The sequence below is a fragment of the Aptenodytes patagonicus genome, chromosome 17, assembly GCF_965638725.1.
Source record: "Aptenodytes patagonicus chromosome 17, bAptPat1.pri.cur, whole genome shotgun sequence".
Lineage (NCBI taxonomy): Eukaryota > Metazoa > Chordata > Aves > Sphenisciformes > Spheniscidae > Aptenodytes > Aptenodytes patagonicus.
This window is the reverse complement of record NC_134965.1, coordinates 644,687-663,517: the sequence shown is the minus strand read 5'-3', so window position 1 is coordinate 663,517 and position 18,831 is coordinate 644,687. Positions and strand designations below refer to the sequence as shown.

The 18,831-nt window shown below is 64.2% G+C and overlaps 2 protein-coding genes across 3 annotated transcripts in view; both read left to right on the top strand.

Moving 5' to 3' along the window:
* Positions 1–1,532, top strand: part of HIP1 (huntingtin interacting protein 1) — a 50,152-nt gene extending 48,620 nt beyond the window's left edge. For both annotated transcript variants that reach the window (XM_076354578.1, XM_076354579.1), the window contains exons 29-31: positions 194–255; positions 866–977; positions 1,312–1,532. In XM_076354578.1, the coding sequence (XP_076210693.1) occupies positions 194–255; positions 866–977; positions 1,312–1,322 (185 nt within the window). In that variant the 3' untranslated portion in view covers positions 1,323–1,532. The remainder of the gene's footprint in view (positions 1–193; positions 256–865; positions 978–1,311) is intronic.
* Positions 1,533–5,354: 3,822 nt separating this feature from the next.
* On the top strand, positions 5,355–18,775 carry POM121 (POM121 transmembrane nucleoporin). Its single transcript, XM_076354896.1, has 13 exons — positions 5,355–5,467; positions 5,550–5,774; positions 6,144–6,308; positions 8,218–8,298; positions 8,618–8,789; positions 9,851–9,942; positions 10,808–10,878; positions 11,623–11,747; positions 12,148–12,250; positions 12,569–12,742; positions 13,082–14,806; positions 15,541–15,669; positions 15,899–18,775. The coding sequence occupies exons 1-13, from the start codon at positions 5,355–5,357 to the stop codon at positions 15,991–15,993; spliced, it is 3,270 nt and encodes a 1,089-aa protein (XP_076211011.1). The 3' UTR covers positions 15,994–18,775.
* Positions 18,776–18,831: the final 56 nt, after the last annotated feature.

Below are 18,831 nucleotides of genomic sequence, written 5' to 3'. Positions count from 1 at the left end.
ACCTGCCCCGAAACCTCTGCTTTTCGCACTCGCCATCTTTGGTTGTCTGTGCCCTGGTAGTCTCTGCCTGCGGCTGCCCCTCGCTCCCTGCATATCCCGTGGTGGCAGACCCTGCCAGTGGCGTGGGAGTTGCCAGGGGGGTCCAAGCTGGGGAGCGGAGCTCGAGGGGGGCTGGTGGTGTCTTTCTCCACAGACAGCATGGACTTCTCCAGCATGACGCTCACCCAGATCAAGCGTCAGGAGATGGACTCACAGGTAGGAGATTCCCCCACGCTTTGGCAAACACACCCACTGGTGCCTCGTTTGGGCTAACGAGAGGCTGCCCAGACTGGAGGAGAGGTGGGTGGGTGGCACCAAATGCGGTGGGTGCGGGCACCCTGCCCGGCTGCCTGGCCCCGGGCACCTCCAGCTCGCAGGGAAAGCCCAAGGTGTGAAAGCAACGGCTGGGTTTTCCCAGGAGCCGCATGCAGTTGGTCCTCAAACCTTCCCCGACGCTGTCCCCATCATGGCACAACAGCCCAAGGCCTTTCCTTGCTCCTGCGTGCCCGCCGGCCTGCCCCACAGCGCCCACCTCCACCTGGCACGGGGCGTCCCCAGGGAATTCCCCTTCCCGGTGTGGCCCACGCGGGTCGCTCTGCCTTCACCTGCCTGCACAGGCAGCGCCCACCTGAGCTCGGTCCCCTCCCCAGGACCATTTGCCATTGGAGCACTCATGGGGTGTACCTCGGTGGTCTTTGGGCTTGATACTGGGGAGATAACGGGTGTGAAAGGGGGGTGCCCTGCCCCGCACGGCTCCGTGCCAGCTGGAGCACCTGGGTGCTGTGCCAGGGCGCGGGGTGGCCATGGCATGCTTGATGTCCTTCAGGTGCGAGTGCTGGAGCTGGAAAACCAGCTGCAGAAGGAGCGGCAGAAGCTGGGAGAGCTGCGCAAGAAGCACTACGAGCTGGCAGGAGTGGCGGAGGGCTGGGAGGAGGACGGTGAGTGGATCCCAGTCCTGCTCCGGCCGGGAAGCTGCTCTGGGAAGGAGCAGGGTAGGATGGGGAAGCCCTACCTGCAGTCCAGGCAGCGGGCGGGCGTGGGTTTCACTCTTGGCTGGCACAAGCAGAGCCCGGGGATAGTTGGCACACATGGGCAAAGCCACGGGGACCCTGACCTGCGCCTGTGGGACCCGCATCGCCCCTGGGCAGGGTGCTTGGGTGCTGCTGGGGCTCTGCTGCCCTGTGAAACCCTGGGGTCCCAAAGGGATGGGGCAGAGGGATGCTGGGGACACCGCGTTGCTCCACACCCCCTTACCCTCTCTCCCCTCTCCAGCTGCGGATTAACACCCGCGGCGGGAGCAGCCTGCAGGGGACACCCCCACGGCGGGCTGGGACCCAGCTCAGTGCAGCCTTTTGGGAAGATCCACAATAAACCGGTGCAAAAGCCACCCCGAAGCACACATCCTCCGCGTCCCCCCCGCCAAGAGCCGCCTCCAGCGCCCGGAGCACCGAGAGCCGCCTGGCAAGACCCTGGGGCCGGGAGCGAGGGCTCGCCGGCCTGACGCCAGCTGCAAACCGCACGTGTATTTATTAGAGCTGCTTGGGGTTGGGGGGGGGTCTCTGGGGGGGGTCTTTAACCCTTTAGTTTTGTTTTTGCACAGATTTTCAGAACTCTTTGAGCCGGCTCTGGCTGAGCGAGAGCGGTCGGGTTTCTTTTGCCTCTCGCTGCTTCTCCAGCCTTAACCCGGTCCCTGGCTCGGCGCAAACATCACCCCCCTGCAAAGGAGCCTGCCGCGGTGCCACGGGCCCCGGGGGTGCTGCCGGGTCAGGAGCCAGCTTTTCGGGTGCTGCTGGGCTTGGTGCTAGGTGTGCTCCCCCTTCCAGCGGGGGCACTGAGTGCCTTTGGCTGCTGCAGGGCCGGGGGGAGCGTTCCCGTGGGACAACCTGGCTGGTGAGACCGGGGTGCCGGCAGCAACACCGGGAGCAGCTGGCGGTGAGGAGGGAATGGGGTGGGCAGCGGGAGGGATGCTGCCGTGAGCTCCTGCCCCCCCATCCCAGGTCCCCAAAATGCCCACCCCCCCCCCCCCCCCCAGAGCTGGTCTGCCCTGCCCCGACAGATCACTGTGTTCATGCCAGCAATAAACCCTCCGCAAGGTGCTGGGCGTGGGTTTGGGCAACCGTGGTGCTACCGCACAAGCCACCAGCTCCTGGGGATGGGGTGTGGCTCTAGGGCAGCAGCACAGGGATTGGGGGGCAGCCGGGGTGCCCCAAAACCAGAGCACCCCGAAGCCAGAGCGAGCAGCTCCCCGTGCCCGCTCGCTCTGGGCTGGTGCCACCCCTGTCTCCTCGCCACCCTCTTCAGTGCACGGGGGATCGGTGCCGGCATTGCTGTGGGCAGGGGCAACCGTGGGGCTGGCACCAGCTGGGGAACCTTTGTGCCTTGCAGCAGGGGGCTCGGAGGGCAGGGGGGTGTCTGCCAGCTCCGGGACCCCCAGCTCATCTCGCTGCGGCGGGGATGGTGGCGTCAGACTGCGCAGCGATGTCCCCCGGTCCCCCACAGCCGCCCCCATGGTCCTGCCGGTGCCCCTTGCAGGGCCAGGGTGTCCTTCCCGGTCTGGCAGCATCGCTGCCTGCACCCTGCCTTCAGGCAGCTGCCGCTTCCTGAGGGGGGAGACAGCCAGACCGCCCCCCCCCCCCAGGGTGCTGGGGGTGCAGGATTTGGCCTTTCTCCCTTTAGGAAGTGGTGGCATCGCCCAGAGTAGCTGGGCTGTCACCGCGTGCTTTCCCAGTGACGTCCATCAGCCCTTGGCTGGCACTCAGAGCAGTGGGACCCACCTGCATCCCCCTGCCTGGCCAGGCCATCACCATGGCCTCAGGGCTGCCACCCCCTACGCGCAGGAGAGCGCAACCGTCCACCGTGCAGGGACCCGGTGTCCCCGCGTCCCTGCTGCCAACACACCCGCTCCGTGCCCCCAGCCTGCTGGGGACCCCTCGGGGACCTCGGGGCTCCCCCCCGGAGCTCCCACTACCTCCCCACGCCCCACCACGGCCGTACCCCGACCCGCGCCGGCTCCCCTCCGGATGCAATACCAACCATGCCGTTCCTGCAGGACAGGGGGAGCCCCAAAACCCTCCCCACTCTTTTGGCGGGGGGTCTCGCCTGCGCGGGGTACCCCCAACTACCTCAGGCCTCCAGGCCGGGTCGGGGCCGGGGGGCGGCAAGGGGGTCGCGGTGGCGGCAGGGGCTCGGGGACAGCGGCACCACTCTCGGCCAAAACCACTTCTCCTTCTCTTTGTATCTCGGCCGGGCGCTGGCGGGGGGAGCGTGTCCCCGCCCGGTCCCCGGCACTGGCGGCTGGTGACGGGGACGGCGGGGGTGCCCCTCCACTGCAGGTTGGGTTGATTTTTTTTTTTTTTCTTCATTGTATAATAATAATTACGACGTCGTGTGTTTTCGATTTTTCAATAAAGCCTTCAGCCCAGCCCTGCCGGCTCTGGGGTGGGTGGCAGGGGACCTGCGTCACCGTGGGGGTCCTGGGGCTCTGCCCTGATGGGTGTGCTCAGCACCCCCAAAAAAATGACTTGGGGAGATGCTGTTGAGGTGACCTAGGTGATGTCCTGGCAACGATGTCCCCCTCCCAGCTCTGTCCCCAGGGCCACCCTGCACGTCACCTCTGTTGTTCCTTGGGAGGGGACCAGGACCTGGTCCCTGCTCGGCCCCGAGGAACAGGGATGGCTTTGGCCTCCCCACCGCCCCGGTCCCTTCCTGGGGGGGGGGGGGTGATGCTGCAGTGGGGGCGCCGTGCAGACCACCCTGCCCTCCCTGGCTGTGCTGCAGGGTCACCCTGGCAGGACCATGGCACGGGGGTCCTGCTGCTGGGTGGCCCGTGGAGGCCATGGACAGGGAGATGCTCAGGGAAACGTCCCCTCCCAGGCGTGACGCTGCAGCAGGCTGTCACACTCCCGGGGTGCCCTCCCACCCTGGGCAGCACCCAGCCTCCCCCAGCCCTGCCAGGGCCACCCGGCCCCCCTGGGCTGCAGAAAGCCCCGTGACAGCCTGTCCCCGCAGCCACGGTCCATCCCCGCAGCCGTGTTCTGCATGGTCCACGCCATCGTCGCTGCCATGGTCCCTGCCATGGTCACCTGCTCTGCAGGACACAGCAGGGCTGCAGAAGCTGCAGCAGGGCGGGCAGCACTCCCCTGGATACCTATGTGCCCCGGAGACCCAGCGGCGCAGGCAGCCGGAGTGGCCTTCCCACGGTCCCCAGCACCGCGTGGGGTGGCTCGTCCCCAGCCCTGCCCCGCAGAGCAGGCTGGTGGTGGTGGCACCCTTGAGCAGGGGCAGGGGGACAGGGGCTGGCCGTGCAGAGAGCTGCCCCTGCAGCCGGTGGTGACTGGGGACAGGCAGGAGCGGGCAGGTGCCGGACAGGGGCCATGTGCCCACAGGTACCTGCAGCGTTGGGTCACACGTGGTCGGGGATGGGGTCAGGATGGGGGGGGGGGGGCGTGTGGGGACATGCAGGTGACCGTAGGGGCTGGGGCAGGGTGGACACAGAGGCTGGAACGGTGCGGGGGGGCTGTGGGAGACAGGATGGGGATGGGGACATAGGGATTGGGAGAAGGGGGACATGGGGATTGGGATGGCGACGAGGACGCTGGTTTTGGAGTGGGGATGGGGACGTGGGAATCTGGGTGGGGGAGATGTGGTGTCGGGGTGGGGATGGGGGGCTGGGGACAGGAGGACACAGCGGTCGGGATGGGGGAGACCCGAGGGTCAGGGTGGGGACACGGGCACGTGGGCTGGGACAGGGCTATGTGGACGAAGATGGGGGACGCTGGTCGGGGTGGGGGGACGGGGATGGGGACGGGAGGACACGGGGGTCAGGGCGGGGTCACAGGCGGGTTGGGACTGGGGCAGAGGGGCCGGGATGGAGCAGGGGACACCGCGGCCGGGACGAGGACACGGGGGGTCGGGGTGGGGGCACGCAGGGGCCAGGCGGGGACAAGGGGGGGGGGGGGGGGGGGGGGAGCCGCGGGGGCCGCGGCCGCGCCGGGAGGGGCTGGCCCCGCCCACCCCGGGCAAGCCCCGCCCAAACACGGGGCAAGCCCCGCCCCGGCCCCAGGCAGGCCCCGCCCCGGCCCCGCCCCGGCCCGCGCAGTGCATGCCGGGCGGCCGCGGCTGGCGGGCGGCTCGGCTCGGCGCGGCGCGGCGCGGCGGCGATGGCGGGGGGCGGGCCGGGCGCGGGGCGCTGGGGGCGGCGGGGCGCGGCGGCGCTGGCGGCGGCGCTGGCCCTGGCGCTGGCCCTGGCCTGCCTGCTGCTGCGGGGCGCGCTGGTGGGCGCGGCGGCGCTGGGCGCGGCGGGGGCCTGGTGCGCGATGCGGCCCGGCCCGCCCGCGCCGCGCCCGCCCGGCAAAGCCGCCGCCAACGGGGGCCCGGCCGCCGCCTCGGGCCGGCCCGCGAGGGCTCCGCCGCGCCGCCTCGGCCTCGGGTAAGCGGGGGGGCGGGGAAGGAGGGCGGGAGGGTGGCGGGGGGGGGGGGAGCCCCGCGCCCCGGCGGCGCTGACCCCTCTGTCCCCGCAGGGCCCCGCCGGCCGCCCCGCGCTGCCCGCCGCGGGCGCCGCGCCGCCGCTACCCGCTGCCGCAGGCCCGAAGCGCCGTGCCGGTCGGCCTGCCCGCCGCCCGCTGGGAGGGCTGCTCGCCCAGGAGCGCGCCTTGGGCTCGCCGGGCCGGCCCGCTCCGCAGCCCCGTCACCGTGAGGATCGCCCGGCCGGCCGCCGGCCTGGCCCGCTCCCCAGCGTGAGTACGGGAGTGGGGACCGGGCCCCGCTTCGGCCTCGCCTCAGGCGTGGGCAGGGCCGAAGGAACTTCACCTTGATGGGACTGAACGGGGTGGGGGGGAAACCGGTTACCTGGCCCTCAGCCGGTTGCGCTGCCCGGAGCAGTCCCCCGGGGGAGAGCGCACCGCTCCCGGGCCAGCAGCGACCGCTCCGTCCCCATCCCGAGCGTTACTGCCTTGCAGGGAGCGTTGTGTGGTCCGAACCTCCTGGAGAGGCTTCACGGGAGAGCCCTCCACCCCCTTCCGTGGGGGCGGCCGGGGCACTGGGTGGGGGGATCTCGCTCTGGGGATCCCGGCTTGCCTAATGCCTTGCTTTGCTTTGCCTCGCAGCCTGGAGCAGCTGATCTCGCCCGTGGCCTTCCCGGCCAACAGCAGCCTGGACCCATGTGCAAAAGAGACTGTGCTAAATGCCATCAAGGAGAGCAGGAAGCGGGCTGTGGAGGAGGAGGAGGAGGAGGACCAGGCTTTTGGGAACGATCAGGAGAGCAAGAGAAGGTAATAAGCCAGCAGTCCAGGTCGTTGCCAGTGTGTTGGGAAGGTCATAAACGGGGCTGGCGCTTCAGTGGTGACAAATGGGATGTGTCCCAGAGTGCGCCGGGCCCGGTGTGACCAGGAGCCTGGGTTGGAAAAGTGCTGGGGGAAGTGAACCGCAGAGAGGAAGCACACCCCATCACCCGGCCCTCCGGGCTGTGTCGGAAAGTTCTCCAAGACTTCGTTTTGTCCTTGAGATCAAAGGGATGTGGTTTAGGTTTTTGTCTAGGCAAGCTCGTGGGTCAAGCGTGTTCCCCAGCGCTGCTGGGGTTGGGAGCGGCTGGGATGTGGTTTGGGGAAGCCTGGCAGGACTCCCTGGCAGGGAAGTGGCTTCTGTCATCACGGGGGTTTGCAGGCCGGGGAAACGTGGTGGGAAATGCTTGTATCTGCTGTAGGCTCATCATCTCTATCCTTCAGTCAGCCCCAGGCTTCCAGGAGAGACGGGATTTCGAAGTCTTACAGCCCTGGGCGGAAGCATTGCGCTTTAAAAGATCTGCGTGCTTCCTTCGTGCGCTGTAGCTAGCAAAAGGAGGTAAAAACACAAGGGTAAACAAGAGAGACTATCTTCTGCATTTGTTAGTCCAGGTCAGTGATTTCCAGCTCTGAGCTCGAAGAAATGAGGGTGCAGTGTCTTTGCCAGCGCTCTGGGAAGGACAAGGCATAAATCCTGAGTGCCAAGGTCTGCTGGAGCCTTTCTAACCTCCCGGGCACAGCGCTGCCTCGCCGTTCTCCCCTCCTGTTTTTCGTCCTTCCCACTTGTGTACATGGAGGCTGTTCACCTCGTGCCCCTCTGCCCCTCACATGCTGGGGCTGCCTGCCTGGGCTTGAGCAGGGGAGCTGAGAGACCACAGAAGAGCAGTTTGGGCAGTGCCCAGGCGCTTTGCCCCACGTGCTGCGCTAGGGCTGCTGCTAGAGGTGGCCCTGAGAGCGCAGCGGGGTGAGCGGCGGTTTGCAGGGGGTCGCCGGCTGCCTTCCTGCTGCGGCAGAGCATACCGTTCTCTCCTCCGTCACTGGATTTCCCCTCTACCTTTGAACCTTTACCTTGGCTTGGTGAATCTGAGCCCCACGAGAGCTGAGCAGGACGACAACAGGATGGGTGCACAGACAGGATCAGTTTGGTTTTTTTCTTTATTCTATTTTTTTAACATGCCAATACCTAGCTCTGCTACGAAAGCCAATTTTGAGGGCATTAAAGCCTGGCAAGCACGAAGAATGCTCGTAGGCAGAAAATCCTGCGACCTTTGAGGGCAGAAAGGAGCCTGCGTCAGCTGGAGAGCGCTGGATCGCCTGCGTGATGGGGTCAGCATGCTTGAGCTCGAGGGAAGCGCTTGGGCTAAGTTACAGGGCTGATCGTACACCTCCAGCTCTGCTTCGCAGCGCCGTTTGCTTTAAGACTTTCAGACTTCAGATCTTCACTGAATCATTGTGGGAAGGGGGATTCGGTTTCTGACTCAAACGGTCCAGGGCACTGGCTAGGAAGAGGTAGGAGATCTGAGTTTCGGAGCTCAGGTCTGTTCCAAAAATGAGCTGCTCGCACTCTGAAATGTTTTGGCTTGGAATAACGGATTTGAGCAAAGATTTCGTTACATCAGAACTACTCTGCCCAGCAGGCAGCTGGTGGAGCTGCTGGTGCCTGGGAGGAGGCAGCTCAGGGTGAGAATCAGTGAGGACAGGACCAGGTGGAGAGAAAATCCACAGCAGGATGTGGATGGGGAAAACCTCTGTCCTTGGGTATTGGGTGACAAGAAAAAAAACAAGGTTTGTGCTTTCTCAGTGCTGAGCCTGCCTGGAAGGGGTGTTCTGAGGCTGGGAGGGCAGCCCCTGTCTCTGCTGCCTCCGCGTTAACCACAGGCTTCTGCCCTCTCTCCCACAGGCGCCACGATAGCAGTGGAAGTGGGCAGTCGGCGTTTGAGCCGCTGGTAGCCAACGGTGCCCCTGCCTCTCTCATACCCAAGTAAGTGCCCTTCGGGCCAAAAGCAACTGCTGCGAGCTGGGAGGGGGGGTCTGAAAGCCTGTGGGCTCTGGAAAAGGTGCTTGGCTTTTGTTTGCGGAGCCCAGCTTCGGGGGAGGGCCAGAGAGGCTGTGGCTGTGCCTTCCGTCTGTCACCCTGAGCGCAGGCCGGTGGCCGTAAGGGCTGTGCTGCTGCTGAGGCCTCTTTCCAAGCCCTGCGCTGTGAGAAAGAGCAGGGCTGCTTTCTTCCACCCGCCCTGCATTTAAAGGACCTGTGGGCAGAGTGATGGAGAGCTCATAAAGTCGTCTTTAACCTCCTCTAGGCCTGGCTCTCTGAAGAGGGGCCTTGTCTCGCACTGCCCGGATGACTGCTCAAACAAGAGGTCACGCACCTCTTCCATGAGTTCCCTCAACAACACGTACGCTGGCGGGATCCCCAGCTCCATCCGCAACGCCATCGCCAGCTCCTACAGCTCCAGCCGCGGCCTCTCACAGGTAGGAAACACCCTGCTGAAGGCAGCGCCGGAGCCCGGTGCGGAGTGGCTCGACCCTCCTCTGGGATCGCCCCATGTAACTCAAACCCTGGGCTCGTAAGAAGAGAGCGGTGTCGCTGGGTGCCTGGCAGTGAGCGCTGCGGGGAGCCTCCAGCGCAGCTCAGCCGGGCGGTTTCATCTCCTTGTGGGTTAGGCAGGCTGCTGGGCCGGCGGCAGAAGGCAGCAATGTTACTTGTCCTTCGGTGCACGCTGCTGGGGGAGTCCCCAGGCTGAGCTGTCCTGCTGCAGTGCTTGTTTTACACCGAAGCAAGAAGGATGCTCTTTTCCCCCTCCCTACTCAGCCTTGGCCAGTCTGCTAGGGTGGATAGATCCAGGTGAAAGGAGGGGGGGGGGGGGGGGGGAATCACTTTGCACTGCCATCTTTTCAGCTGGAGTCAGCAAGTATTGGAGCCGTGCACTCCCACTTTGACCCAGGTCCCCTCAGCAGCTGCTGTACTATAATAAAATACTGCTTGCATCCTGGGTCAGGCTTGCAAATGTGACGGATGGGATGTAGCCATGGCTAATGGAGCTCTGCGGCCTGTGCAGGGAAAGGTTTCCTCCAGGATGTATTGGTAGGGAAAGGTTTCCTCTGGCTGGGGCGAGTCTAAAATCCTTGAGGTGGGATCTGTCCGCTCTGAGCTCCCGGTGAGGAGGTGGCCTGCTCCTGCCAAAGCAGCCCCGCGCACGTGAGGGTGAGGCAGCCGGGCAGCCTCTGGCTGTGCCGCACGAAGGCAAGAGCCGGCGTCTGACCAACAGCGTCCTCCCTCCCCGTCCTCTCGGCCAGGCTGTAACGAGCCTGGAGGCCGCTTGCTCCCAGGGCGGATTCAGTTTGGGACGGCCAGACTTTGTGCTCCACGGAATGTGGAGGGGAGTTAAGCGGTGTTGAAGCAAGAGAGGCTCTGGGCTCGTTAGCCACGGCCCTGGGAGATGGGATTTAATCTGCAGGCGAGCAGGAGGATGGGAGGCTGTGCTCCCTGCCAGCCCCCGCACTGAGTTACTGCTGGTCTCTCTGCATTCCAGCTGTGGAAGAGAAGTGGTGTGAGCGTGTCCCCGCTGTCCAGCCCAGCGTCCTCCCGCTCCCAGACGCCGGAGTGGCCTCTCAAGAAAGCCAGGTAACTAGCCGCTCACCCGGCGAGCGCCTGCTCGTCGATGCCAGCTGGGAAGAGGGCAGTCGCCTTCCAAGCCATCCCGGTGCCCAAGTCCCGCTCTCCGCTGGAGCCGGGACAGTCCAGGCCCCTTTCTGAGACGTGGCTGCTGGGTCACCCACCGGTGTGGAACCCCCCTTGTTGTGTCAGTTGGTGTCCCTGCCACCTTGTTACGCTGCGGTCCTGGCGGCAGCGCTGAACTGCACCATCCCTGCCCTGCTCCCGGGCCGGGTTAGAGATTTAAGGGCTCAGATTGCCGCAGAGGCGACATTGCCTTGTGGCGTTGGCCTGGCCTGGGTTGCTGGTTGCCGAAACGTTGGGAGGAGACAGGCCCCGATTTTTGCCATCTCCTCAAAACCAATTCATGGGAGCTACAGTAGGGTTGTATTTTAGCGCCTGCCTCGGAGCGCAGGCCCTTGTTCTCCTCTCTCCCGGCTCAGAGAAGGACCTGAGCTTATGTCAGAACTAAAACCGACACAACCGCCTGCCCTGGTGACAGGGTGGGTCCAAGCCAGGAACCTGCGAGGGGCAGCGGCTTCCATCCGGGACCCCCGGCTGCCTCCCTGAGGCTGACTTGTCCTGCGGAGGGTGCGCAGGCTCGGCCTGACCAAGCTGGGGTCCTGGGGAGGGGAGCAGCTCCTCTGCCTGGAGCTGCTTTCAGGCTGGTGTGGTGAGGGCAAGGCTGTTGTCCTGAGGTCTGTTGTTCGACGGAGGCAAAGAAACACACCAGGGATGCTGGTGGGAGTCCTTAGCGTGTTCGGTCTCGTCCTGCTCCCTGGGGACAGGGCCACGCCTGGGGTTGACCCTAACTGGCTCTCTCCCACTTGTGCAGGGAAGAGGAGTTGCATCGCTCCAACACTTCCACTCCAGTGAAATTGGACAAGGAGCTGCAGACAGAGAAAGGTGAGCGTAGGTGGGCCCCAGCTCTGTGCCCGGGTTGGATGGGCCACCGGTGCAAGCAAGCAGCAGGACAGGAGGTAGCTGAGGTCTGCAGGTGGGATTGGCTTGAGATGTCACCTGGAAACTAGGAACGTGCTGGTCCCAAGGCAGTGGCGCTTCTGCTGGCCTCAGCGACTGCCCTAAAGGGATTTCCGGGTGATAAGCAAGGGGTGCTGACAGTGTTGGTGTGCTAGCAGATGCCTGGGAGCTGGCTTGCAAGGGGGAACGCCAGCCCCCAAGCCAGCACGGGTCCAGGTGTCAGCCTTGGGGCAAGATCTGCTGTGGTACGAGTAGCATCCTGATCAAATTCCAGGCTGAGCTTATTCTGACGCTTCCTCAGCTAAAATGGAGAGGAAATCCTTTGTGCCCATCACAGATAGGGTCCCGTGGCACAGTGCTAGATGTGGCTCACGCAGTTTGCTTGGTTTGTGGTTCGGGTAGGCAGTGTGCAAGGACCGTCCGTGGAGGTGGGAAGGGGCCGCTGCCCTGTGGAGCCCCAGCAGGCTCTTGTAACAGACTGCCCCGGGATGTGTTGCGGCCAGCTGCTCTTCCAGGGCATCGCAGCCTTGTCCTCGGCTTAAAGCCGTGCCCCTGGCTCTGCCCCTCTGAGATGGGTCATGCAGAGAGGAGTCAGAAGGGACAACCCTGTTGGTACAAGCCAAACGCCTCCTCTGCCCGGGGCTGGTCCTGACTTGTCTCCTTCTGTAGCGGTGGAGACGCCGGCGCGGAAGAAGCAGAATTCCCTGAGCCCGCCGTCCGCATCGGGGAGCAGTGGGAAGCGCAAGCGGAAGATCCAGTTGCTGTCGTCTCGCCGGGGGGACCAGCTGGCGCTGGTACGTCGCTGTCTCGCAGCCCCTTTTGCCCTCCTCTGGCGATAGAATGTGCTCACTGCAATTTCTGCAGGGCTGGGGGGAGACTGACCTGCCTGCCCTCAGGAAGGAGGCCCCGTCCTTGGCCGAGTGGGAAGTGACGCTATCCCCAGCCCCAGTGTCTGGTGGGCTGTGCGTGATTGTGCTGCCTGCTGCCGGACCAGGTAATGGCCTGGGGAAGGCCTGCCGTGCCCTCAGCGCCAAGCCGGGGGCCAAAATGAATGGGGATCGGAGCTCCGCGGTAGCGTGCTGTGGCAGAACCACCTGCTTCACGGGTCTTGCGACGGCCAGCCTTCACCACACGTTCAGAGAGGCTCTGCCGGCTTCCCTGAGAAGGAGCTAAGCTGCTGCTCTCTCTTGGCAGCCCCCACCGCCTCAGCTGGGCTACTCCATCACGTCGGAGGACCTGGACGCGGAGAAGAAGGCAGCGTTGCAGTGGTTCAACAAAGTCTTGGAGGATAAGGCTGGTAAGGGCAGGCTGGGAACGCGGAGGGGATGGCAAAGGAGTAGAAACCCAGGGCTGGCAGGGCCGTGGGGTGTCTGTGTAGCGCAGGCTGGGGAAGCTCCTGGGTCAGCCCTACCTGGTCCTCGGGTCTGGGGATGCTCTTAGTGCCTTCAGACTCGGGAGACCTCATGCCCCAGAGTCCCCAGGGTGATGGGTGAGGTTCCCCAGGGCCGGAGCTGTGGGATGTTGATGCAGTTTCCCTACCCGCTGGGGAAGCTCTGCTAAGGGTTAGTCCCCTACGGCGAGTTGCGGGTCCTGATTTCTTGCTCCTTCCCAGTAGAAGCGGTCCCCAGCACCACTGCAGAGACTACGCCCGTGTCCAGGCCGCTGGCATTCGCCGTGACCTCCCCGGGGCCTGCGCCTGCCTCGACAGCTCCTGCCCCAGCCAGCACCAACTCGCTCTTGGACAGCCTGAAGAAGATGCAGAGCAGCCAGGCTGCGCCTGTGCCAGCAGGTGAGGAGGAGGAGGTTCGGCAGAGCGGGACTTCGGCAGAGCGAGGCAGGCGCAGTGGGGGCTCTGCGTTGCCTCTGTGGGAGGCAGGTGGCAAAACCCCCCGTTCAAGTGCTCTGCTGGCAGCGGAGATGGCAGGCAGGTCTTGGGGGCGGGCAAGTTTGGGGACACTGAGCCCGTGGTCCTGTTGAGAGCTGCGGTAAGCGTGGAGGGCTGGGTCTGTTTGGTACGGGCGGGTACTGCTTTGGGAGCCTTTGCAGCAGCGGGGTGGGTGCCTGGCAGAAGGGCTGGCTGTCTGTAGGTGACCCCCTGTCCCTAAATAAGCTCTCTCCCCCTTTCCAGATTCCGCTGGAGCTGCGGTAGCATCCCAGCCGCCTTCATCAGCTGCACAGCCGCCCGCTCCTGCTGTATCGCTGGAGTCGAGTTCTCTGCCTGCCACCTCTGCTGACACCAAGCCTGTGCCCGTGTTGAACACGCCTGCCCCTACTGCCCCCCCTGCCTTGGGGGTGCAGGCCCCCAGCAGCCTGGCACCTCCTGCGTTCACGGAGCTGGGCCAGACCCCCAGCAAGCCTCCCTCCTTCCCGAAGCCAAGCATCCTTTTCGGGATGCTGAACACCCCTCCTGCCAGCCAGCCGGCAATGACTGCGGCCGCTGCTGTGCCCACCACAACCACTGCTGTGCCCACCACAACCACTGCTGTGCCCACCGCGACCCCTGTCTTCAAACCCATCTTTGGCACTTTGCCGAAAAGCGAGAGCACAGCACCCTGTACGGCTGTCGTCTCCACCACAGTCACCCTGTCTGGGAGCTCAGGCCCTTCCTCGACACCCTCCACCACCACCATGTTCAAGCCTATCTTCGGCAGCGTCACCACAGCTTCGTCTCCAGCAAAGGCCTCTCCTTTCGCCTTCAAACCAACGTCACAGCCGACCTCGGCCGCAGATCTGCCAGCAGCCTCCACGACTACCCTGGCAGGATTCACAGGTCTCCCTAACGTCATCTTCACCACCGCAGCTACGACTGCCACCACGCAGAGTTCCTCCACAGATGCCACCATTAAACCCGTCTTCAGCTTCGGACTCAACCCGCCTGCCTCCACCGGCCCCACCGCCAGCCTGACCGTCACCGCTGTCACATCCAGCAGCACGTCGCAGCCCTTCCTGTTCGGGGGCCCGACCAGCTCAGCTCCCAGCACAGAAACCAGCTTTGCCACCCCAGGGCCCGTGTTCCAGTTCGGAAAGCCACCTCCAGCCACGGTCACTGCCACCACCAGTGTCCCAGGAGGCCCTGCCTTTGGCCAAGCACCTTCAAACTCGACAGCTCCTGCCACCACTGTGGGCTTTAGCATATTTGGGGGCACCACACTGACCTCTTCTACCCCAGCCACGACAGGTCAAGCGACGTTGACGTTTGGCTCCTCCATCTCAGCTTTTGGCAGTTCCTTCAGCACAAGCGCAAAGCCGCTGCCGCCGTATCCCAGCGCAGCTAGTCAGCCCGCCTTCAGCGCCGGTGCTGCGGAGAGCCAGCCGCCCGCCAGCAAGCCCGCTGCTGGCCCCGTCAGCTTTGGCCCCCCGTTCAGTTTTGGAGCCCCCACGGCCCAGACCGCTGCTCAGCCGGCATTCGGCAGCGGTGCTCAGCCAGCCTTTGGCACAACCAGCGCCCAGGGCTCCTTTGGCACCAGCAGCACCCAGGCGGCTTTCGGTACCACGACGTCGGTCTTCTCTTTCGGGACAGGCACCTCCACCACCACCAGCTTTGGTTCCACCACCCAGACCACGAGCAGCAGCACCGGCACCGCCGTCTTCGGCACCACCCCTTCTCCTTTCACCTTTGGGGCAACCACCCAGCCGGGCCCCTCCGCCAGCGCCTTCGGAATCGGCACGCCCGCCCTCAGCAGTGGCTCTCCTGTCGTGGCATTCAGCTTCGGGGCTGGGCAGAGCGGGGCAGCCCCGGTGGCAACGCCGTTTGGCTCTTCCCTGACGCAGAGCGCCCTGGGTGCGCAGAATCAGAGCACGCCCTTTGCCTTCACCGTGCCCAGCACGCCCAACAACAAGCCCGTGTTTGGAGGTGAGTCGGGGCGGACGGGCCTTCTCAGGGGGTGAAGGGCAGGGCTAGATTGAGGCGGCAGCTTTCCTGCTGGACCTTGCTGAGCTCCCCGGGCTCGGCGGCCCTAGAGGGGCCCGTGCTCGTGCTGTGCAGAGCCTTGCCGCGTGAAGGGAAGGCGCTTCCCTCGCTCGCTGTCCGGGTCTCCAGCCCTCGGTGGTGGAGGGGAATCCTTAAATTCTGCTCCTTGGCCCCTCTGAATGCACCAGCTCCCTGGCTCCGTGCGAGTGCTGAGCCCAGCCAGGTGCCCTGCAGAAGCCAAGGTCTTGCCAGTGCTTAAAAGCAATCTGGAGCTTCTTGGCGAGTAGAAACGCTGCCAGCCAGCAACTGCAATCGCTTCTTGCTCACTCTGAGGTTTTTCCTACCGCTTTGCACCCTCGCTGGGCCGTCTCGCCTCCCACAGAGCTGAAACCCACATGCTGAGCAACTACTTGATCTAGAAAGACAGAGGCCTTTGTTCCTCCCAGGCCTGCAAATCCTCCTGTGCTGCCCTGCTGGCAGGAGAGCCCAGGGATTACCATGAGAGCGCAACTTCTTGCATTAAAAGGGCTTCTCGGGTGAAGAGGCTGGTCCCAGGGCACTGTGGTGCTTCAGCCCCCGGAGCGATATCTGTGCCTCCTGCGGGTGCCGCCGGCTCCCGAAGGCCAGGCTCTTCTTCCTTTGCCGACCGTGGCTCATAGTGGCGTGTTGCTTTCCAGGAACTCCTGCGCCCACCTTCGGGCAAAGCACGCCTGTCCCGGGAGCAGTGGGGAGCGGAAGCAGTAGCCTTTCCTTTGGGACGCCCAGCACTCCTGCCTCGGGCTTCGGAGGAGTCGGCGCTTCCTTCGGTAAGGAAGGAGTTGGTGCTTCGGCCTTGGGGAGCTGATGGGTCGTGTTGTCCCCTCGGGCTGGGGATGGCGGAAGGGCCAGGCTGCGTTCTGGGAGCCGGCTTGGGTGGTACCTGCTGGGCTCTGGGGGATGCAAAACCTTCCATTCCCCCCGGGGTGGGGATTACGCTACCCCCTGTGCCAGCTCCGAGTGAGGCTGCAGAGACCTGAGCGACCTTTCTGCTTCCAGGTTCGTCCACCCCCGCCTTTTCCATCGGGGCAGGATCCAAGACGGGCGCTCGCCAGCGGCTGCAGGCACGGAGACAGCACACCCGCAAAAAGTAACCTCTGGTGCTGCTGGGCCCCCGCCGCCGGCCTGCGCGAGGAGCCCCTGCACACGCGTGGGGGGCTCCGGTCTAGAGCGGTCCCCGTGGCGGGACCAGTGGTGATGGGGCCAGGCCCCCGTCTCTGATGCCAGCCGGAGACCGTGCTGGGTGGCAGCGACCGGGGTGGGACGGGATAAACCAAACTCTTCTTACTTGAACAGTTCCACAGCCAAGGCTGGATGAACCTCTGTACATATCTGCAGCATTTCTTCCCTCACTTTATTTTGCCATGTTTCATAACGTGTAAATTTTTCCCCATTTGCTTCTTCTAGCTATTTCTGCGCCCTCCTCCCCAGCGCCCCCCCGACAGTCAGCCCTCTGCCCTGCGGCACGGCAGCCGGCAGAGCCGCACGTCCCCGCTCGGAGCCCAGCTGGAGACGTGCTGCGTTCCTGCCGGCTGCGGTTCCAGGCTGCTGAGGGATGCCGTCTTCACCAGGTCCCGAAATCTTTCCCCGTTGTTTCATCCCGTGGCCTGGTGAACATGCTCCCTCCGGAGGGTCCTGCTTTGTTGCCGTCCCCGCAGAACACGAGCCGCGGTTAGTGCCAGCCTGGCGTGGGAGCCGCGGTTAGTGCCAGCCTGGCGTGGGCGTCTCGGTGCCATGGGTGACCAGCCCAGCTTCTGCAGCTGGGTGACGACTCCCTCGCTGTGACTTAATTTCCCATCAGACCTCCAGTCGAGGATGCGCCGTAGCCTGGGACCTCGGCTGGAGGCGTGGGGTGGGGATGGGGGTCCCTCCACCCCTCTCCCGGCTGCCGAGCGGCCCCCCCTGCCCCTCGCTGCTCCCCGCTGGGCTGCGGGCTCGTGTAAAGCCCCCTCTGTTTTGCTTTATTCGTGCTCCCGTTTCCATGCGCTCATTGAATCGAGTTTGGAGGAAGAACTGAACCGTGTGCGTGGCGGCATGTTGGTTATGCCGGATTTGCTGTTTGGAGTTTCTTTTTTTGGGGGGCGCACGTCCCTTTGCAGGGGACGCGCCCTGGCTAATTGGGTGTTGACAGTAGCATCACTGCGTGGCTACTCGCGCTGGGGGAGTTGTCCCTTCGTCGTCGTGACTGAAAGGCAGGCAGCCGGGGTAGGGGGGACGGGGCCTGGACACCCAGGTCTGGGGGCTCCAGCCCTGGCAGTCTCTCCCCTCCCTTCCTCTCTCTCCTGGTGCCCCTTCCCCACCTCGGGGTGCTCTGGAGCCACTAACGGAAGGAGTCCAGAGCGGATGGGTTCCCCCCCCTCCTCCCCCAATCCAAATTGTTTTTCATTTTTGGCTCATCCCCATCCTTTTGGGTTTTACCAGCTCCTAGGAGCTACGGTGCTGCCTCCCCTGTTCCCATCCAGCCAGGGGCGGGGCCCTTCCCCTGCCTGGGAGCTCCTACGGGAAGAGACTGCCGGAGCCGGGGGTCACCTGAGAGCTGCCCCCCACCCTGCCCCGGGCGAGGGACGGGCACCCCTGCCCGCGGGCTCCCCGCCACTTCCAGGAGTGCTTTGCTGCCGGGGTTTTTTACTCTCCGAGCCGTGTGAGTGTGTGTGTCTGCCGAAGTCTAAATTAAAAAAAAAAAAAGAAAAAAGAAAAAAAAAATCACAAACAAATATTTAAACATTTTTTAACAAAATAAAAATTTATTTTTATATTTAAGCTAAATTGCCTTTGAATTCCTTCAAGCTTGGTTCAGTGAGGTTGCCAGACCCCGCAGCGCTGTTGGTAGTGTTCAGCTGTGCTGTCGCAGCCCGGTGAGGAGCCGGCCCGTGCCCCGGCTCTGCCCGCAGGAACTAGCTGTCCCGGGGAAAGGCAGCTACGTCCCGTGGGCTCTGCCGCCGCGCGCTCCTCCCGGCCTGTGACAACATCTCCTTAATTTTAAAATGTGATGTATGTGGATGTGACTAAACCTCTCTTTTTTTTTTTTTTTTTTTTTTTTTAATTCATTCTCTGAGGATGAGGAGCAGGAGCTCTTGCGTGTTACGGTGACGAGTGGTTTTCTTGTCTGCCAGGAACAAGGCGTCTCTCCCAGCAGGCGGAAGGAGGGCAGGTGACCGAGCTCTGTGCGGCGCAGAGGGGACACGGCCCCTTAGCGAGTGGGCGCAGAGGACGTGCAGGCAGGTCTCTGCTGCCGCTGCTGGCAGGGGGGTTTCTAGCCTCCCCCTACCAGCGTGGCCGAGGGGGTGCAGTGGGCTGTTAGAGCAGGGCCGACCTGTGCAGGAGGAGCCAGCCTGGGCAAACGTGTCCTCGGGCTTTGAGAAGGCAGCCAAAAAGGGGTTAGTGCACGCGAGGGCTGCCCCTGGCGATTCCTCCCTCTGCCCCGGGCAGGGTGCTGAGCCAGGAGAGCGCCCGCTCCCCAGCCCTCACGGGCGGCGGCGGCACGGGGCAGGAGAGCGGCTCTGGGGGTGAGGGAGCCGGGGGCTGGGGTTTGGCCAGGTCAGCTCTAGCGAGACCCGTGTGGCAGAGGGAGGTGGGGACGAGCCGGGTACAAGCTGGGGGCACCCTGGGGAGCACTGGCTGTTGGTGCTGCCCCATTTAGGTCCCAAGTGCCCAGCCCTGCGAGGAGCCAGGCTGCGTCCCTTCCCCGCCACGCAGAGCCTGCTGGGAGAGACCCTTGTGCCTGGGCTGCCGTACGTGGCCAGGGGGAGGCTGGGTTTTAACTCAAACTGAAGACTTGGATCATTCCTGGTGTGGCTGATGAGGATTTTAGTGTGAATGTGCAATTTTTTTCCTTGCTGCTTATGTCCCTGGTTTAAAATAAAAAGACTGTGTTCACGTCTGCCTCGCCCGTGTTCGATTCCTGGGTCCGAGCAGGGCCAGGCATTGCTGCT